The sequence below is a fragment of the Lagopus muta genome, chromosome 4 (assembly GCF_023343835.1).
Source record: "Lagopus muta isolate bLagMut1 chromosome 4, bLagMut1 primary, whole genome shotgun sequence".
Classification (NCBI taxonomy): Eukaryota; Metazoa; Chordata; class Aves; order Galliformes; family Phasianidae; genus Lagopus; species Lagopus muta.
The window spans coordinates 50033307-50054317 of NC_064436.1; the positions used below are offsets into that span (position 1 = coordinate 50033307).

General features: G+C 38.3%; 1 protein-coding gene across 13 annotated transcripts in view; it reads right to left on the reverse strand.

Moving 5' to 3' along the window:
- Nucleotides 1–21011, reverse strand: part of TBC1D1 (TBC1 domain family member 1) — a 95913-nt gene that overhangs the window by 8797 nt on the left and 66105 nt on the right. For 11 of the 13 annotated variants that reach the window (XM_048941006.1, XM_048941008.1, XM_048941010.1 and 8 more), the window contains 6 exons: nt 20223–20362; nt 11291–11476; nt 8959–9120; nt 7397–7555; nt 2984–3228; nt 2385–2544 (listed from right to left, as the gene is read on the reverse strand). In XM_048941006.1, the coding sequence (XP_048796963.1) occupies nt 2385–2544; nt 2984–3228; nt 7397–7555; nt 8959–9120; nt 11291–11476; nt 20223–20362 (1052 nt within the window). Of the gene's footprint in view, nt 1–2384; nt 2545–2983; nt 3229–7396; nt 7556–8958; nt 9121–11290; nt 11477–12751; nt 15872–20222; nt 20363–21011 lie in introns of those variants that run through there. The other 2 variants (XM_048941017.1, XM_048941016.1) reach the window with 2 other exon arrangements.

Below are 21011 nucleotides of genomic sequence, written 5' to 3' on the forward strand. Positions count from 1 at the left end.
CACAGTGAAGGTACCAAATTAATGTCAGTGTGACTAGCAGCCCAGAGGATTTAAAATTTAAGTTTTATCTATAATCTTGGAATAAAATAAACATTACTTTTACCAAGTAAATAAGTTGATATAGGTATTAAAGAATACATCCTTGTTATGCTGTACTTTCATTAGATCGAGCACAGGAGAAGTGTTGAAAGTTGTACAGATAATTAAAAAGTAAAAAGAAGTTTTTGTGTTTGACTCATAAAACTGTCCTTAGATTAACCTCTTTATAGCACATTGCTCTTACATATTACTCGTGAAACACTTGCAAAAGTATGCTTTACAAAAAGACAAAAGAAGTATTCTGTAACAACTGTATAAGTAGCAGCAGGGTTTCAAACATCAAGGGTTCAAAGAACATGTTACAAAACAGCAGTATGCTCTAAGTCTTCATAGCCTACAGATGAGTTACTCTGATATTAAAAGGAAACATTAATCTCAAGAGGTCAAATCAGTGAGCAATGAAAACGTACCTAAGCTCCTCAGAAGGCTGTGAATATAGGAGTCAGAACTGGCTGGATCCTAATTTGCCATAATGCTCATAGCAGCCACTAATAAAGTGACAGCTTTAGCCTTTTTCAAGTTTACAGTTGCTTGTTTCAGTCTTTAACATGGATGAAGATGAGATTTTGCTTTCTAATGTAAAATAATGTCCACCACTCTCTATTTATATAATTCCAGTAAACACTGTTTCCAGAAAGACATTCCTACATACTTTCAGACATTAAAAACCTGCAAGCGTTGGTCACGCTGTCCTTCCTTTCCAACAAACATTTGAGATTTAGGTGACAGTTTAGATCACATATGCTTTTCTGTTCTTGACCTAAATAAATTCAGCTCTATGGAGATCATGCATCTTTGCCTTCTATTCTAATGCAAAATCTTGCTTTTGAAAGCTCTGAAAGGCAGAAATCCAAATGTACTGGATAAACAGAGCACTTTTATAATCTTCATTGCAGTCAACAATCCAACACAAAGACTGTTACTGTCATGTACAGAACTGTGATAGATTAAGAATAACTGAAAGGTGAACTGATGATGATTTCAGTACGTGACACTTGCATACAACAATTCATTTAATACTTAAAGACTATTGTAGACAGATAGGTTAACTTCCATTGACAGCTATCTACTTTGAACTTTCACAAAATAAAAATAAATAAAATTAGAAATGAATGAAAAAATAAGGCAAAATGCTATTTCTGTTTTCCCTGGAGATAAGGTGCTAATGACAGGACGTCATTCTATTTGGTGTATATTATCCTTATCACTGTGATTTCTTTTAACACTGTTTGTAGCATGACCAGTAACAGGACTGGATTGCTGTTGGCTCATCTCAGAATCTGCATTTATTATTTTCTATTGTGGTAAATGATATTGTAACTTTCAAAGACATTAAAGTGTCAGCATTTATCACTGTAGTTACAACTCTAAAGTGACACTATGGAAAAGGCAAGAAAATTCCTTTCAGAAGACAGAAAACAGAAGGAGAGTTCCAATCTGTCCTGCTTATCATGGTAGATACAGTGCCACATAATGCAATGGAAAAACAAAGAACTAAAAAGAAAATAAGGCACTTTCTCAATAGCAATTAATCTATAAAATGCACCGATAAGAAAGCATCAAGGTGAAAACCTCCTGTGAATTTATTAAAAAAAAAAAAAAAAAAAAAAAAAAAAAATAGATCACTACTTCTACAGATTCCAAATAATAGTAACAGAAGTAACTTCAGAGCCTAAACACAGTGGTGCTTCATAACATTTACCAGTTTTTGCAAAGGAGATTATCCTTCAGGCTAGAAGTGTAAGGACAGCCAACAGGAGTTTAAAAGCTCTATGCTTCTGCAGAGTAAATCCATTATTAAACTGTATGGGTCATCTCTGTGTATGTTTTAGAAACATAACCTTCAAAATTATTTTCCAGTTACAGTGTTGGAGACAGTGACAATAGAATAAATGGATACATTTCTCAGATGATGCCTTGTGTACGTCTCTTTTCAGCTTGCAACTAAAATAACTCTAGGCATTTAAGCGGTATTGTCATGCCACTATGCTTTAATGGTCACAAATCTAACATTCCCTCTACAGGTGACTACAGGGTGGAAAAAGGTAGCAATGAGAATGAAATGTGAGACAGTTTGGAACTGTTGTATGTTCTTCTCTCTTCTTTTTTACTGCAAACACTACATGCTTCGTAGGACAACTTCCTACTGATGAACAGTAGTACAAAACAAAAGTAGTACTCCTGGATGTCTGGAACAAGTTGGATGATGAACCTCATCATCCTCATAGCAGGATTCCAAATACAAGATGTCAAGAAGAACATATTGAAATTTTATGAAGAATTACCAAATACTCTTGCGACAAATCCAAGGGGAAACTGTGAGGCAAACATGGTGAGGAACCAGGGAGCAGCATAGAGGCTGGGGCCAATCTCATGTTCCTCAAGGTGGTTATAGAGGTCTCGATGGTAGTCATGAAGAAGTCGGGATAGTTGGTACATCTGGATCTGCACGAAGAAGAAAGACTAAAGCTAAATATGGTGTAACAGTCATAACAGCAAAGTCCACACTTCATCATCTTACTAGAAACAGTGAAAGATATTTGTCAGGTGATGTTTGGACTGATTTTTGCAAAGAAAAGAATACTCGGAAATACCCACATAGAAGATCAAGGATGGGGCACCCATGAGCCTACAACAGACTCATTTAAACCTCAAAAACAACATATACCAGAATTCTTGCCGATTATGGCTTTCATAGATTTTCCAGTAGCTTATTTTAATTTGAAATACTACATTTAAAATGATCCATTATTTTTCCAGATCATCGCCTTCCTTTTTGAGAAATGAATTTAAGGTCAAGTCCATACATTGACAATGCCATATCTATATTGTTTTATTGTCACTTATCATCAGTATTCTTGTATTAGAAAAATAGAAATTATACCTGTAGAATTGTCATGTCAGGACGATACTGTTTTCTTAGCCCCACATCGAACATGAGAAACTTCAGCATTTTAAAAGCATCTTCTTCACTCATATGAAGTAGTAGAACTCCTGCTACAAAACTAAGTCCCTGGCAATATCCTACTTCCTGGTCTAGAAGGGAATAGGCTTTCAAAATATTGTAGAGTGACAGCTGTCCAGCTCCCAGCTGTGCTGAGAAGTACGGATGTGTTGGAAATGTGCGTCCTGTGAACATAATTAAGGTTATGTTAAAAAATTGAAACAACAACAGAAAAACCAACCAACCAACAAAAAATAATCAGACTTTCATCCCAGAAAGGCTCCAGTATCCACCTGTGGTGCCATTCAGAATCTGAACGCACGGTCCTGCGCAGTCTGCTCTAGGGTAGGGCACTGGACAAATGATCTTAAGAGGTCCCTTCCAACCTCAGTCACTCTGTGATACTGCAGTTCTGCAAGAACATTTAACAGCCTCAATTTCACAGATATTTTTGAAAATGTTTCCAGAAGACAGTATTTTCTTTTCTTCCTAGTTTCTCCCTATCAGATTTCCCCAGCTACATACCTGAACTGAGAAGAAATTTGAATATGCCTTTTGTTCTAGTATTAAGTGGAGCATGTTTTTCAGTTGCCCACTTGTTAAATACCACCCCACCCCTTAACGCCTGGAATGCTGCTGTGCTGCTGCCTAGATAACATCGGAGTTCCCATTTCAATGAGACAAAGCCTGGGGCAGAGTCCTTCTGCCATCTGGTAACTGCTGTGGCCAGTCATACACCACTCCAGCTTGCAATTTCTGACCAGGTCTCCCTAGGCCAGGCCCTATCACATAACCGAATGCTGGTGAAACAAAGTTTTTAGCTTCCACTTGTACTGGGAGCTTTCATTCCTTTGCCTCCTCTGCCACAACAATGAGTTATTGCAGCACAGTATGAAGACAGATCTGTGCGGCCTTGCTCACATGGCAAGGTGCCTTTCAAACAAGCCACAAAGAAAAATCACATGTTGAGCAAGAATAGAAATGCTAAGAAATTCACAAAGCAATAAAAAGAGGGATCAAAGTGCTAAATTCACAAGCAGATTCGTTTCTGAGTGCCGTGGCTCTAACCTACCCACAAATTCTAACTTTTACTTAGGAGTAAACAATTTCTGGTTTTGCTGAAAAGAGGCTGAAATGAACTCTGGTACCTCAAGAGTGCTGCTATCTACTACTTTATTTCTGGCCTATAATAAAACAAAATATAATTTTCTACTGTGCTCAGCAAACAGCCAGTGATGAGCACAGCAATTTCCTATGCTGATACCATCTGGAGTTCAGTTTACTCTGACCTGGCAAAAAAATAAATCAGTTACTGAACATAAGCTTAACGTTCAGAACCTGAAATCCCCACTGATTGCAGCAGATACGGCCACAGAAGGAAACAGACAAAAAAAAAAAAGTACCAGGGAACTGCATCTTTTCTCTTGTGCATGTAGTAAAGCAGCACAGTAACAACATGAACTGGGGCAGGAGAGTGGCTGCTGTACTTTACATCTCAATGCTCCTCATTCTCAGGAAGCAGTATTTACACATGAAAACACATCAGTTCAACTGATTAGTTCAACTAAGCGCAAGCAACACTTGTACAGCTTAGCATCTTACTGTGTTAGCAAGACATTTTGGGGTTAATTTGGGAAAGCTTTTAAAATATTTTAACCATAGGTAGCAAGAATATCAGTTCTTCTATCCAGGGAGAAGTGCATGCTTTTCAGACAGATTCTTGAGGATCTATTTAAAAGAAACAATTCTGATAGCCTGAAGAAACAGGAGCCAAAACGCAAATTCCTTTTAGCTGCCTATCCATCTATGCTGCACAACACTACTCTATTTCCAAGTGTTACTAAACCTTTCAGCTTCCTAATTCAATCTTACTGAAAAAACAGGAGCCCATCCTTCCCCCCACAACTGGGCTAGCAAATAACTCCCCCACAAAAACAGTACTTTGCAGGAAAACAACCATGCACTGTCGCTGATTTGCACACAGTCACTTGTCTCTACAAGCAGAGCCCAGGAGAGAAAGTATTCGTGTGAGAGAAAAAGCTGAGTAGTATTTGTGTGTATAACCAGACAGAAAACAGGAACAGCTTGCTGAGCCAGCCCCAGGCTGTGGTGTAATAAACTCACCCTCAGGCTGCTGCCTGTGCTTCCTGCTGTCCGTTATCCCACTTCTCTCCCCCCATGACACCACAGCGTCATCTCTGGTGTGCAATGGACTCTGCTCTACTCAACCAACTCACTGACTATCACAGAACTGTTCACCCCTTACTATGGCACCTCAATGTGACAGAATCCTAACATATTATGTTGCTGGGGGGATATGAAACCACATACGCTGACTAACAGGTACTTGCTAGCAAATGATCTATGATTGCACATAAACGTCTATCACAAAAACAACAACAACAACACAAAAAAAACAAAACCAAATGTGTCTCATGTCTGGCATTGTGCAATCTAGGGGAATTCCTAGAATCTGTGTGACCAAGTCTGGAGAGAAACAACACCTGCATGCACTGGCACTCATCTATTCCCAGCTGGCCACTTAAGGCCCGTGGAGTGTCACACGCTTCCCAGTGCCTGGCAAGCTGGTCAAATATAGAGAAGTGAAAGTGATGTCAATGGTCATTGTCCCCACCTTAACCTACACCAGTTATAGAACTGCGCCTCTTCTGTTTTGTTTTCTATGCACTGACTGTATATTTCAACTTATTTTACCAAATATTGCAAAACACCATCTGAAAGAGGAAGAAAATATTCTTATGTACTTTATAAAGCTTAGTTCACCATCTAAACTCAAGAAATCTTCTCACAGTTCAGTACATTTGGAAAACCGTCTGCATATAATGTTATTAAGAAGTAAGTGTCCCTGAACATTCTTGAGAATAAATGACCTCTCACCAGGCAGTTCTTCCATGTGACAGAAAGGGTATGCGACCTTATTTGCAACTGAAATACTATTTGAATACAGTTGTAAAGAACAGAAGTATGACAGAATAATTCTGCATGATGCCTTTAGAGAAAAGGCAATGAGCATTAATCACTCAGATCAAACAAAGCACAGATCTATAATTTTTATCATCCTATAACATGATGTTAAGCTAGTTGCAGTACGTAGATTTTCCATTAACAACTTTTTCATGGTAAATCCATTTATTCAAACTTAATTATTGCTCCACGCAGCCTCTCAGACTCAAACCACAAACCCTGTAACACACAACACTTTGTAAACTCTATCATGCTCTGGAAGAAAAGATTACTTGTTTCATTTCATTTGAAGAGCTGTTATGAACACAGTAGACCACAGAATCTCACATGCAAGTGATGGCATCCTCATGGAAAAACACTTGTTTTTTTGTTGTCTTGGTTTCCAAGACAATAAACTCAATTAAAATATCCAAGGGAAAAGAGAACAGTATCTATCTACCTATATGTATACCCATACATCTCCATGACCATATATTCAAATGGATAACCTATGGATTAACTGTAAAAATGTCCAATTCAGCCATACACCAGTGAGGTATTATTAACTTGTATCAGGTGAGTTTCTTTCAAGCACAAATACTTTTGCAAAGATAAATGTTAGACATGTGAACATATGAGTCAACAACAGCATAATTTTGAACAATCACTGTCACATTAGAAATCCTTTAATGACTGCAGGAGAGTTCACAGAATTCTTAACTCAGCTGAGGAGCAGCCATGCTAGTCTGCTGCTTGGGGTCACAGATCTGTCTGAAGTCCACCTTCAAGACAGTTTAAATTTAAAAGCCTTGGTTCCTAATCACTCTCTACTACACCCAGTGGAGAACAGTGTGTGTATCTCCACAGACCAATTCATCGTCTTAAATCAGGAGCAAGTTGCTGCTTGAAGTTAGGCAGTGGGAACACCCTGCTGAGAAGTGCCTTAAAAAGAGCTTTTGAGCTGTTCATAATTGTTTTAATACAAGTAAAAATACCAGCTACCATCATCTACCACTGAAAGTAAAACTTCTGTGTTATTTCAAGTAAGGGTATTTAGGAGAGACAGTAGATGCTGGGTATCACAAATGAATAGCACTTGTTATTCTACAATCTGCACTTAAATACTGACTTATTTTCTTGGGGATTTCTATTCCACCATTAATATCTGTAATACAGATCCAGCCCCTAATTACCACATGTTGCAAAGGCTCTCTGTGCTTGAAACACGCATTCCACATTTTCCTACTGACATCAAGTAATAGTTTGCATTTAGATCAGACTAAAAGCACCTCTTACCAACAACCCATTATTAAGTGGTGAGAGTATTTTAATACATTACCCTCTTTTATTTCTCTTCCAGCAATCAGAATCCCCCCCAGCTGTACTTACCTAGGTCGATAAGTATTGCATGTTGTTGGGAAGTCAGTTGTTTAAGGAGTTCTTTATAAGGTGTGTCCTTTGGTTGTTGTTTATTTGGAAACTGATGTTTAAGATGATATTGCTCTGCTAGAAACTTCCAGATCTCCCCACGGTGGTGACGTGGTACTCCTGAGAAGAAGGTCATTAAAGCTGTAATTTCCACTCATACCGAGGGTTCAGCTACCGCTGACCTAACACAATTGAGGAACTCAAGCAAGCAGATCCCTATCTGCTACCTCTAACAGACCATAGATCAAACTACTGTTGTTCTTGTACTTCCTTCACAAACAGAAGAAACCAGCAATGTAACAGGAGAGATTTAAGGAGGAAGCAGGGTGAGCTGCCTAAAGTCTAAGGTTAGCACTTATATAATAGTCTATAATAATCTAATAGTCTAGAACTATTAAAGGAGGCAGCAAATATTGTCTACTGCTCTCTAAAAAGCTAGATGCTTATCACCCATTTTCCGCACTAAAGCACATGATAAAGCTTTGCAATAGAAGTAATTAACATTTTCTCAATAAAACAATGACGCCGTTGTTGGCAGTAAATTTTAGGAAGCTAGAATGCACACACACCAAAAGTATAAATGTGCACTTTTTGCCTATTTGCACTGCTTACTCAAGTTATTTTTAACAGTTTTCATCTAAAATACAACTTGCAAAATTGAATTTAAATGCATTTTTCATTTTTGCTTACATATGAAATATGACAAAACTTGGCTCTAACAACATGGTTTCGCTACAGTTAGGCTATACAGAGATGTTTGTAGCATTAAAAGCCATGGGTAACTTACCCATCTGCAGGCTACTTGAATCTACTGGTAACAATCCATTAAACAGGGATTTATTTACTTATTTATGTTGCATCACTCCAAGTTTAAGTGCTGGTTAGAACACCAACACACGCCAGAATCATCAGATTATCAAGAGAAACCAAATTTTTCTCATGTTCACATATCAATGGGACAGAACCCTCTATCTGTACGAAATGAAGAATAACTGTGGCAATGAGCTGTGGTAAAAAGCAGTTCTAGAGAGCGAGCAACGTTCACTGTTTGTATGTCCATGTACTACCCTAGCTGGAACAGAGGATTTCCAGCTAACGCTGCAGACATCTTCAATCTTTACACTGTCACATTGTTGGCATTACCTAGGCTTACTTCTTTAATTACAACTTTCTATTTACAAAATTGGGTTGCAACTATTGTAATACACAGAGGTACTTTGCACCTCTCATATAAGAAAAGTTTTCATTAAAAAAAACAAAACACAACAACAAAACCAACAACAAACAATACCCAGTCTCTTAACACCAGTAATACAGGGGCAGCTAATGCTGAAAGGAAACAATAACAACATGCACCTGTGTAACCATGAAAATACTGAACATTGTTACTCGTGCAGTCAGCAGCCGGAGAAACATCTCTAGTGAGAACCTGTTTAGAAGGAGCAGTCAAGAAGTCACCCTATTCCTTTTCAGTTTGCAAGCACTTCAAGATCACAAGATAACAAATAACAAACAGTGCTTACCTTGCCCAACAGCAGAGTGGATTTTTTCCACATCAAATTTAATCTTTGACCTTCCAGGCGTACTCAACATTTTCTCCCAAATCAGAGTTACTTCTTTCAAGCATGGTGTGATTTCTTCATAGTCAAGCTTCAGACGTCTGTTCTGCAAATTATTTTCTGAGGCTGGGAAACAATATCATAAGTGCACCAATTAACACTGATTAATACTTGTAAAATGGATTAATTCACTTAGAACTTCACCAAACAAACAGTTGTGCAATCTACCTAAAATTGAGGCCTCTTAATTGTCAAAATTGGTGTGACTGTGCTGTGGGTTGGTGTTTGGGTATTTGTTTGTTAAGGTGTTACATGCAACTACATGTATTAACAGTGTTTCACATATTAAACGAAGCAATGAAACTCCTTACAGCTTGTCAGCTAACAGTGCTCACTGCAGCACAATAATCTGTTTTGCAAGTACTGTTTCACTGGCTGCACTGTTCATTCAGCAGCTACCTAGGACACATACCTTACTCCAAAGTGCCCACTGCACACCTGGGGCCAGCACGTTTGCCAACACTTGCCTCATTCATTCACTAGCTAGCTTCAGAAATGTGCATCTTAGTGAATTTCTGACAGGTTTGCAAAAAACCAAAAACAACAGAGCATCTGATTAAACTTATTGAAGTTTGAATGGATATTACTGCCTAGCAGTTGCCAAGAACTTGATTGGTAGTGGTAGATACAGATAACCTGAAGACAAAAGAACTTCCAAAAAAGTTCAGGAGCACAGAATCACAGAATCACCCAGGTTGCAAGGGACTTCAAGGATCATGTAGCTCCAACCCCCCTGCCTGGCAGGGCCACCAAACATACACATTCAGATCAGGTTGCCCAGGACCCCGTCCAACCTGGCCTTGAACACGTCCAAGGACGGGGCATCCACAACCTCCCTGGGCAGCCCGTTCCAGGGCCTAACCACTCTCCTAGTAAAGAACTTCCCCCTAGCACAGATATATAAAAGGAAATTTGTTTCCAAATACAAGATCCCATAAAAACACAAGGCACAGAACAACTTGATAAAAGCTCATTTCTGATATCCTGCTCTAAATTGAAGGCATTATATAAATCACTGTTCTCAGTTTCTCTTTCTCTGAATGCTTTTCATGGCACCTATCACTATGCATTTGGTTTACATGGACATGTTTTGCTGTAATAGCCATTATGTATAAAATACATTAATGTGCCTGACACCTTTGGAGTTTGTAGGAAATTCAGGCAATCAAGTGCCCTTCAGATATCAGGGCCCAAATAAGAGAGCTGTACTAGAAGCAGCAAATAGCTGAAAGATAGGTAAATGCTTTGGGGGATCATATGCAATGTCCAAAGAAAGCATTTCCTTCTTACTGGAAGGAAGCTGGAAGTCTCAGCCTCATTTTAAAAAAGGATTTTATAGTTGGTATATCAAACTTTTTGCTCTGCTGGGACCTGTCTCTACATATTTGTTCTCTGTGGAAAACAAACCCTCTCCAAATTTACTCAAAGTCAAACAAGAATTGCCATTTTCATGCCAGTTTCCCACCCTTGGGGGACACAGGTGACTACTCCCTTCTTGAACTTCCAAAATAATCCAAACAAACATTTATGTTCTCCTCATTCACAGGGAGCAGCTCTCAGAGACAATCACTGGTGATTCTGTATGCAGCTCTACAATAAAATCAGTATTCTTAATGAGCTGCCTTTTGAATTTAAATGTCAAACTTGCCACTATGATAAGACTTGTTACAGAGATGATTTTGGCCACAGGAAAAAAATGGGTTAAGAACCACTCCAAGTTTCACACACTCCTGATCACACTTGACTAATATAAGTTATTACTACAGCATAGAGAGCTTGCTTGCATGGTGCCTGCATTACTGCATGCACCTACAGGCTGAAGTCCACAGCCAGATCCTTAAGAACTTCAAAACTGGCTAAGTAAAACTCTGAGTTGATCAACACTTAAACAAAGGCTTATAGATGCAAGTGTAAAAATAATTCAATTCATGATAGTGATTGTGCTGAATTCGTTATCATCACTTTTAGATACCAGATTGAAGTACTTCAACCATTGTAAAACTAAAAAGGGTAGCAGTTAATATGAAGTAAACAAATTATAAGGGTAAGCGTTAAGAATAAAAAAGTAAATAATTGCCTTTTGTAATGAAAGCTGAGGAAGACACTGCCAAACTTTTTCAACTTTATGTGTCTAAAACATTTCATTAAGGTTTGACTCAAACACTGTGAAGGTCACAGTGCAAACCAAAATATTTAACTTGTACTGCAGTAATGCACAGTGAAGAGCTTCACCAACCTTGTAACTTCTGGTTTTCTTTCTCCATTCTGAGGAGCAGTATTTGCTGAATAATGGCTTTCTTCCACAATTCACGAAGCTCACGGGATGTCCGTTTTCTTTCTTCCTTCACCGGACCAAAGGGGCCATCTTCACACACTGGCTCCAAAGGAGATCTGGGTGGAAGTTCTCCCAGCTCAGTGTAATCTTTGAAAGAGAGAAGTTGTTATGAACTACTTAGACTTCATGAATGGGTGAACAAAGGGACACATCTCCAAAGATTGCACGTATATCCATGTATACATATCACGCATTCACTCGTATCCATGTATAGATGTATACACATACATACATAGAAGGTAGAGATACCTACCAAAGCATGGTTTTTCAAATAACAGTTTCAAACAGATTTGCAAAGTTTCTTATGAATCAGAATCATATGGCCTAACCCTAGACAAACAACCCAACAACCTGATAAAAACTGCACCACATGCCAAGAACACAGCTTACTAATTGCAGTGCCACAAGGACAGACCTCAAAGAAAAAAGGCACATCTGACAAACTGAAGAAATGTAACCTAGAGTTGAAACCCAGCTTGGTTCAAGTAGCATATCACACTAAAGAACTCAATTTAAAAAATAATCTCTAAACTGTATTTGACACAGAAACTCCACACCCATAGCTGCACAAACCCACCACTGAAGCCATACAATGGGATAATTACCTGCTCTTAAAGTAAACATATAGAAAGGGAGTCAAACAACTAAGATATTTATGCTCTTGTTTCTCATTTTTAATGACATCATAACTTTGTGCATTTTTTCTTTTGGCTTCAACTGATCTACCACAAAATGATTCTTTTTGTCAGACATACAAGGTAATTCTAAGAAGTCTAAAAAGACTATAAAAGAAAAGGACAATTAAATAAACCTTGTGCAAATTGAGAAAGTGTTTCTTTTCAGGGAACATCTGGTTTTTCATTAAGTTATCAACATAAGAAGTTCTCGTACTTTGCCTTCTTTGCGCCTGCTATAGTCACTTAATTTTATCATTATTTTATACAGCTTCTCTGAAAACTCAATAGTCTATATTTAGAAGAAAAAATAGTTCATTTGCCGTTTTAAAATGAATGATCAAAAGCCCACCCACTTCTTTCTACTCAACTCCACATGCTAAGTCATAGCCACAGCACTTCTTCCTCAGCCAAACTGAATGTCTGAGGAATATCTACATACAGAGAAGCTGACCAGTTACACATCCAAGAAAACGACCTAAAATACATGTAACTAAAATCCTATTGCCCAGATTGTCCAAACAAGGGCAAATACATCTTTTCATGCTCCTGAAGCAATTATTTTGTATGGTAGTTTCTTGATCCATTTCTTTATCATTGTCTAGCATAGAGATAAATTTCACACTGAACACAACATACATGCAAAATATCATATCTCTACAAACTAACAAAATGAAAGGTTTTTTACCCCTTTAAATTCTGCTCAGAAAGCCATCGTGTGTCAACTCACACAGTTCATATGCAGCTATTCTTTTCTTGTTTGTTCGAAGGCACAACTGAACTCAGACAACTAAATATGAATGGAAATGTTCACAGCTGTCGGCTTCTGCTTTTCTGCTTTGCCACTGTCAGTCTTTTCCTCTTGAAGAGTCAGAGAGGAATAGGGCGGATCCAAATGGCACCTGTTTTCTTATACAACATTTATCTTTGTGTTACCACAGTTAAATTCAAGTACTAAAACGTATTTATAAAAATAAATGCAACCTCTTTGGCTAGCAGGCACAATTTAAAAGTTTACAAACTCAAACTCTGGATAAAAGTGTGGATTTCCAGGCTTTGGGTATCTACAGCATTTCAGAGAACAGTGAACTTCATGGGATAGTAAATTAAGTAAATGATAAATGCCCTACAGCTTACATGGCAATGCTTTACAAAGTAGGAAATACTGACCCAGATGCATTCAGAAATACAGTTGGTTATTAAAAATATCAATATAATGAAGAAATTATATTAGATCATTTAAAATAAAATGAGAAACTTTTTTTTTTCCCCCCCCACAGGTACAAAAAGACAAAAAGACATCCCTAGGCAACGATCTGCAACTATAGAAGAGCTTTAGCTAAGTGATCAGGTAGAGAAGGAACAATAACTCAACTTGTGCTGGCAATTAAAGGAAACTTATCTTGATTTGATTCTTGCTTTTGATGTACACAGTGTACTACTAGCAATGTGCTACACATCCTTTTCTACAATGACTACATATAGCAGGTTTTGCCCCATTTTTAATGCATATTTAAAACGATGAGGGAAATGCTCTTAAGAATAACTGTCAGAACTGGCTTTACTTGCTTTAGCAGACATGGAACTTAGGGAAAAAAAAAGAATTCAATCCATTAGGAAAGTCCTTTTTGTCTTTAATAATGCATTATATACACAAAATAACATAAATTTAAGAGGAAAGAATTCACAAAAAGGGTCACCAAATGTGAACATGAAAAACAAAACTGGTATGGGTAGGAACATTTTTATCCACTGTATGCTGTTATCTACTCGCTTCTTGTTACATTTTCAGACTAGTCAATATAAGATGCATGTACATTTTGGGGGAAACAAATCTCTTCCCATTAACTCATTCTTTCAGGGATTTATGGATCTTTTAGAGTCAAACATGTATTCTGGTTTTAAGTACAGATATATGCATGTCAATGTTAGAAGGTACCAGACTTCTTGCAGAGTCGTCTTATTGTCAACCACTTATAAAAAATAAAAATAAAAAAAACAGGCTGCCAAAGACGTGAAATGAAGACACTGCTTCCCTTAAAGGAAGGATAAGTTTAAATTTTTCCTGTCCTTAACATACACCTAATTTTTCAATGCAAATTTTGTTGACTGGTCCTCAATGACCAACTTAAAAGCTCATCTTCTATTTCACAGGTTATGCTTTTCAGTTCTAGCCCTCTGGCAATCAAACCTCACCGTTGCAACACTTGCATCACTGCAGAGCATGCATCTCCTGGGAGCACGGCCCTGCTTCTATTTAAAATGAAAATTCTCATCTGTTACTGACAAACTAAAGACACTAAAAGAAATTTAGCTCACAGAGGTTAAGGCTATAAAAGAAAAAAAAAAAAAAAAACAAACACAAAAGAGAACGACAGCAGAAAGGTTATAAAATTGTATAGGCTGAACTATTACCATTGTCAATCCTACCTCTAATTCCTTCGTGGAAGAGTTCTAAGCTTGGTTTTGACTTCCAAATGGCAGTTCCTTTTCTATCTCTTCTTTTTTTTTTTTTTCTCCTCCTTTCTCTTATCACTTGTGGACATTTAACAGAAAGTCTAAAGTCTACACTGATAAAATCTGACACATTCACAACCTGTTTTTCTTCCCATCACCATACTGGCATGTACCAGGATGTACAGAAACCAAAATAAACTCATTTAATGGCTCAAGCAGCTTGCTAAGTTTGCAGAGTTGTGTCAGGTGTTTGGCTGGCAAAGGTGGGGAGGCTGAATGTTCAGGTAACCCCTTAAAGCAAAGTATAAAAACGGACATTTGTAAGTCAACACTAATCCATGTCCAGGAATACACAACAGAGTGACTGACAAATATGCCATGCAGCTTTCCTGTCCTGAACAGACTGGAGTTACAGATATACTGTAACAAGAAACCAAGTATTTCATTAATATATATAAGTGATCTGGAGAAAAACAGGGAAAGCAAAGGTAACAACTGAACTGAACCTAACTGAACATAGCTGGGAGCACACATTCCTCTGAACCAAGGTGCCATATACTAAAAACCATGTGCAGCTTTCAAAACTTGAGAAATTAATAAGTATATTTAAGGAGGATCTCAACACATCAGCACATGCTGAAAGACTGCTTCCTTCTTCATCTGCCAATCTCAACAGCTTTTGTTGACTCCTTTTCCACATTTGACCTGTACTCTTCTCAAACATACTACACCCCTCACTGTTCATGAAAGCGTATAAATGAACTAGCACATACACACATACCTCAGACTCGTAGTGTTATGATGCTCCCACCTCCTCTGACACTCGAAAAAGAACAAACTGAGAGCAGGCCCACAGTAAGAATGAACTGAGATGGCATTTATACAGATCCATTTATTTGTAACCAGCTCTTTGGCTTTGTGTGACAGGGCCTCAGTCATAAGTGTCCCTACTCCAAAAGGACCAACACATTTATTACACACAACTATCATGCAAAAACCATCCACAAAACAAAGTAAAAAAGATCATAAGAAACCATCAAAATGTACTGCTGCCGAGGATCACACTGAGGAAAGTTCATAAATGAAAAGCTGGTGAATGACTGCAGTAGTCATTAAAAGGTCAATATTTGATTACTTGGGTAGTAATAAGAACAGGAAATTCCATTAGCTCCAGAAAGAGCCACAACAAATATAAATGAATATGTTCTCCTTCTGTTAGGACATGAAAGTATTCCAACTGCAATTAATTAAAATATTGTCTTAAAACTTATTTTTATGAAAATTATTTTCTAATTGACTAGAATAACTTTAGTTGACCATTTCTTATTCAACCAATCTCAGTATTAAACCAGGCTTTGCAAAAAAAAAAAAAAAAAAAAAAAAAAAAAAAAAGCCGGGGGTGGGGGCAGAGAACCTCCTAAAAGGAACCACAAAAAGTCAAAAACAATACAAGAGAAAAAATATTTCTTCAGAAGTACTTGGTATGTAACCAACTTCAAATTTCAAAGCTGAATCCTGTCATCTTGTTTTTGATTAGAAGCTGGAACACTTCATGTAGAAAAATGCTTTATTTTAGGCTTAGTTTAATCTTTAAAGGAAGTTAACAGAGAAGAGTTTCAAACATGATGCATTACTGCCATTTTCATTATGGAATTCTACACATGGCTCTCCGAATGTGCTGCTTACCAACCACATACTCTCTCCAGGACTTACTAAGTCTGACAAGATACAGTGCATGGAATATTCCACATGAACTTCTCATTTTCTGCTCCAGACTCTCTTTCTTCGCTTCATTTTGAACATCACAAATCTCAGGTCAATAAACAAACAAGAAAATACAATCATTTTAGTGGTGTGATCAGATCGCTTTGTTACTGAAAAACTTCAGATGTGGAATCACAAGAAAAAACAAGTTCTTCTATTCACATAACTTCAAGGAATGGCCAAATGAGGAATTCTTGAAAATTTGTGTACTACTATAGAGTTGGTTAAAATCAGTTTTTATTGATGCTTTAAGGATGCAGTTTAAAGACAGAATTTGGTAAGTCAGGTTGACTTGATTGGACTTAATGGTCTTGAAGGTCTTTTCCAACCTAAAAAATCTCTACAATTCTACCATTTGCCTAGCCACAGCATGTAATTTGTTAGAAAGACTCCACGTAGGTATGAATATCTGTGTCCAAGCACAGCAAGGAGATATAAATGTATAATTTGAAATGTTTAAGATAACGAGAGCAGAAATAAAGTCATATACAGAAAAGAGGCCAAAATAACTTAGAAAAAGAGATTGATCAAAGTCTTTTTTCAAAAGAAATATAGTACTGTAACAGATGTAATCGATTTTGTTAGCAAACTGTACTCTTCCTCTTCCATCTACCCCCACTTCACAGGATACAAATAAAAAAAGAGTACCAGAGTGCAAGATACAGAGCTTGCCTTAAGCTGGCAGTGAGCGAAACGCTGCCCCCCAGTGCGCCACACTGCCCACAGCAGCACAGTTACTCAGTTCCTCACCTTCCAGTCCAGTCTGGGCTCTATCTATACTCAGCAGCTTTCCATAAACCACTTTTTTTTTTTTTTTTTTTTTAAAAGTATTGAAGAAAAATTTTACTCAATAGAAACGTTACTGTTCTGAAAATGTATTTTAGACCCTCTTCCAACTACAAGTAGATGGCTGAGTATTAATTTTGCCATGCAGCAATTCTGGCAGATATTAAAATAAATAAATAAAAAGGAAAGCAAACCAAGTCATTTACAAATGCAAACCTTTTTGACACAGACAAAAAGTGTAAGAGGAGATGTGGAGCATGACAATGGGCAAACAGCAGATGATGTTGCATAACAGCTCACTACATTAAAACTAAGATCTCAACCCTGCATACTTCTATCTTCCAGCTTGTATGGGAACTGTTGAGTCATGGTCTGAACCACTGATTGAGCACCTGGGAAAAAGACTCGGTCAGCCCTGGGAGCACAGGTGAAGGCAATTCAGCTGTGTGAGCAGAAGGGATGGAGCCTGGCTGCATCTCTCTTAGACCCCATTTAAGGGCTGACTACTGGGGGAGGATCTCTTTCTGGAGATCCTTCCTTGGTGAAGCTTTCCCCTGCAAACCCAGTCTCTTCTGATAGGGGTTTCATATGCAGAAAAATCTTTCAAAATTCCTATACCATAGGTCAGCCTCTTCAGGCTCACCAGTGATTGAGATACAGGCAGGGGCTGCGACAAGCTTCCCCGCCAGACAATAAACTGCATAATGCACCTCCTGTGTGCTTCATCATAAATCATCACAGACCCTTCAAGTTCAGTACTGCCTTGGGAAAGTGGCAGGGGGGAGAACACAGCTGTGAGTTTGCAGCACCCGCAAGCAGGAGGTGGCAGGAGGAAGGATGTGCATGTGGGACACTGCTCCCTTTAAGAACCAGAAGTAATAGTTTCCTGTTGTCTCAAGAGCACATACCTTGTCTGAATGGGGCTGGATTGAGTCTAGCTGTCACGCAAGGTAGGATTCACAACTGGCACAGAAAAAGACACTTCAGTATATCTACTGTAAGTATTATTTTTTAACTCCACTGATTCTGACAGCCTCCTTCAAGTATAAGGCAAGTCGTACATTTAAATGATGGTACCTGGAAAACAGTTAGCTCTTTGCCTTGTGCAAGACAAGGCAGCCATGCAAGCACAGTTGACAAGCATTTCCCTCCAGCTAAGCTACAGGAGACAAAAGTTTAGCATTCAAACTATTAATGAACATTCCCTTAAGAAGAAAGGGTCTGAAGTGGGACTTGGTGCAGCAAACTTCACGTGGGAACTCAGGATGCTAGACACCTCTCTGTTCTCCATCAACTTTGGCTGAAATTGATCTTTTGGTCATCTTATGTCAGCCATTTTCATCAAGTCTGTTTCCAAAGGAAATCAGTCTAAAGTGAGCAAGGCAACCTTAAAAAAAGAATTTAAAATATGCAAAACCAACTACAGTTAACTCTTATCAAACTGATCCAATCTGCTTTGTACGTTGCTTCTCCTTGAGTGAAGATTAAAGAAAAAGGAACAAGCTGATGAAAAATAGCTAGTTATATTTTCTATGGAGCTACAGAGGCTGCTAAGTTAACTGAGATAGTGAGTGAGGTAAGATCACTCTTAAAGGCTACAGAGAATTGATCATCACTCGGGAACTTCACTGCCAAAAGATGTTCCAAGAGATTCACAAAAATCCAAACAGAAAACTCTAATACTTGCTAAGAAAAAGTCTGAGTTTTCTCCCTCTGCTCATAAACTGAATATGCACATTGGAACAAAACCAGATAAGGAAAACAAGAGTGAATAAAAACTGCAGTTACTTTAAGTTGCTCCCCAGATTAATAACACTTCCTGTTTTCCTTTTTTGCCATACACGTTTCTCCAACTTTGCTGCTTATCCAGCTGTAGGTTGTTAGAATTGTGTCTTGCAACTATTATGTCTCAAAGGATATGTCTGGACAGGCAGTTTTCAGTTTGGGGTGGGTTTGTTTTTCCCCTGTGGCTTTCAAAAACTAGCAAATCCGCTTTCAATTACAGAAAGACGTGTCAAATTCGCTATTAGCTTCAGAGAACAGCTGAGGCTGAATATCCCCTTCCCACACTCCGAAGCATAGGAGAGCATTTCACGTGTATATTTATGTTGACAGGCTCCTGAGATTTAGTTTTGACGTATACTACACCTGAGGGAGGTATCTATGCCTGTATACAGCTTACGCCATATTAAGTGCAAATACATTGCCAGCAACTCTTTAATGACAAAAACACTTCTGTAATGTGCACCATTCCGTTCATCAAGGTCTCTTTTTAAGATGCAGTAAAAATGTTTCAAGAACTGTTAACCTGACAGCTTTCCCAGCCTATTCAAACAGCATTTCATTACTACGTTTATTACAGTGCACTGTTCCCTACAGTTCCTTGTGGCTCTACGCAGTGGCCATAGAGATGAGACAGAAGGTAAAGCTTGCAGAGCTCTAGCAGTGAAATTCAAGTTCCAGTGAGACAAAAACCATTATGTGGAGCCTAAAGTTCCCTGGGGCACATTTGATCCCAGTGTGTCATGTGGCATGTGCCAAGCTCACATTAGGTCAGATGTGTAAAATGTACCTGCATGCTCATGCGCAGTGATATTTTTCCCTGGTCTGTGTTTCTTTACATCTATAGATCTCCAAGAAAGAAATAAGGTACAGAGGACAATCACTGCTAACATGGTAAGAAATTACAGGATAAAGCAGCACAATATGAGGTCAAATCCAGTCTGGTATGAAGAAAACATTATATAACTCAACTGAAGTCATGAAAGAAATTTAATTCCTTCTTCTGGGGTTGGATTTTTCTGGTCCTTGGTTTCATATTTAGCATGGCAAAATGAAATAGAAGGATCACATTTTCTTGGAAGTGACGCTTGTTGATCTCCCCTCCCCCCCTGCTGTCATTAAAACAGTACATCTAGAAAAGAATTTCTTCCCTGGTTAGTTAAATTTTGCACTATCAGAACTATGTTACATATGAAGTTGAAAAATAAGAACTCCAAGAACTGGTGAGCTTAGCATAATCCAGAAGTGGAAAGCCGCAGAGCCAGTACAAACAAAGCATTGGGCAAGCATGCCCACACAGTAGACAAAATGGACCACAATCCACAGATTATACCCATTAACAACATTCATGGAATCCAATACAGACTTACCATCATACCGACTGGGAGAATCACATGCTTTCTGAGGAGTGGCCACTCGCAGGAATATCTGCTGTCTCCAAGAATGTCGTCGAGTCCTTACAGGGCTGTCAGCACCAGCAGCCTGCTGGCTGTGTTTGGATTCGTAGTCACTAAAATTGCAGAACACAGAATGGCTTATGAGTAGGTTACTCAAATCTGCCGGGAACAGCAACGTAGAGTTCAGTGAGCATAATAAGAACCATCTGCTAAGAAGCGCAGTGTGCTGTGCACATGCTGTGTCAAGCTGTAAGTGTTAGGTGGGTGAAATTCGCTTGGTAGCAGCAGGCTTACGCAAGGCTGCAAACATCACTCAAGTTCACTAGAAGGGGTTTGCAGCTCTGTGCAACCTGCTTTCTATAATTTCACTTCTTTTTCCACTTTCTTTGTGGCAGTGCATTAAACTCACTGCATTAAAGATACATGATGGCGTATGTCAAAGTATCATTACCATTCTGCAGCCTTCATTATTATACCACCCACACTAAGTAGCACTTATTTGTAGGAGACAGAGTGCTGCTGGTGCCTTTTATCAGCAATCCTTAAGGAGTTTTACAAACATTAATTAAACTTCTAGCATTCTGTGAGTCAGACACATAGTACACTCCTTCACAACATAAAATTAGAGCAAAAACTTTAATCTTTGTGTTCCCAAGTCACCGTGTGAAATAAGCAACAAATCTGGGAACAGCATCCATGGGCCGTGGCTGTTATTCCTTTGATAGAATAAATGAATTACACAGCTGAAGTTTTTATTCAGAT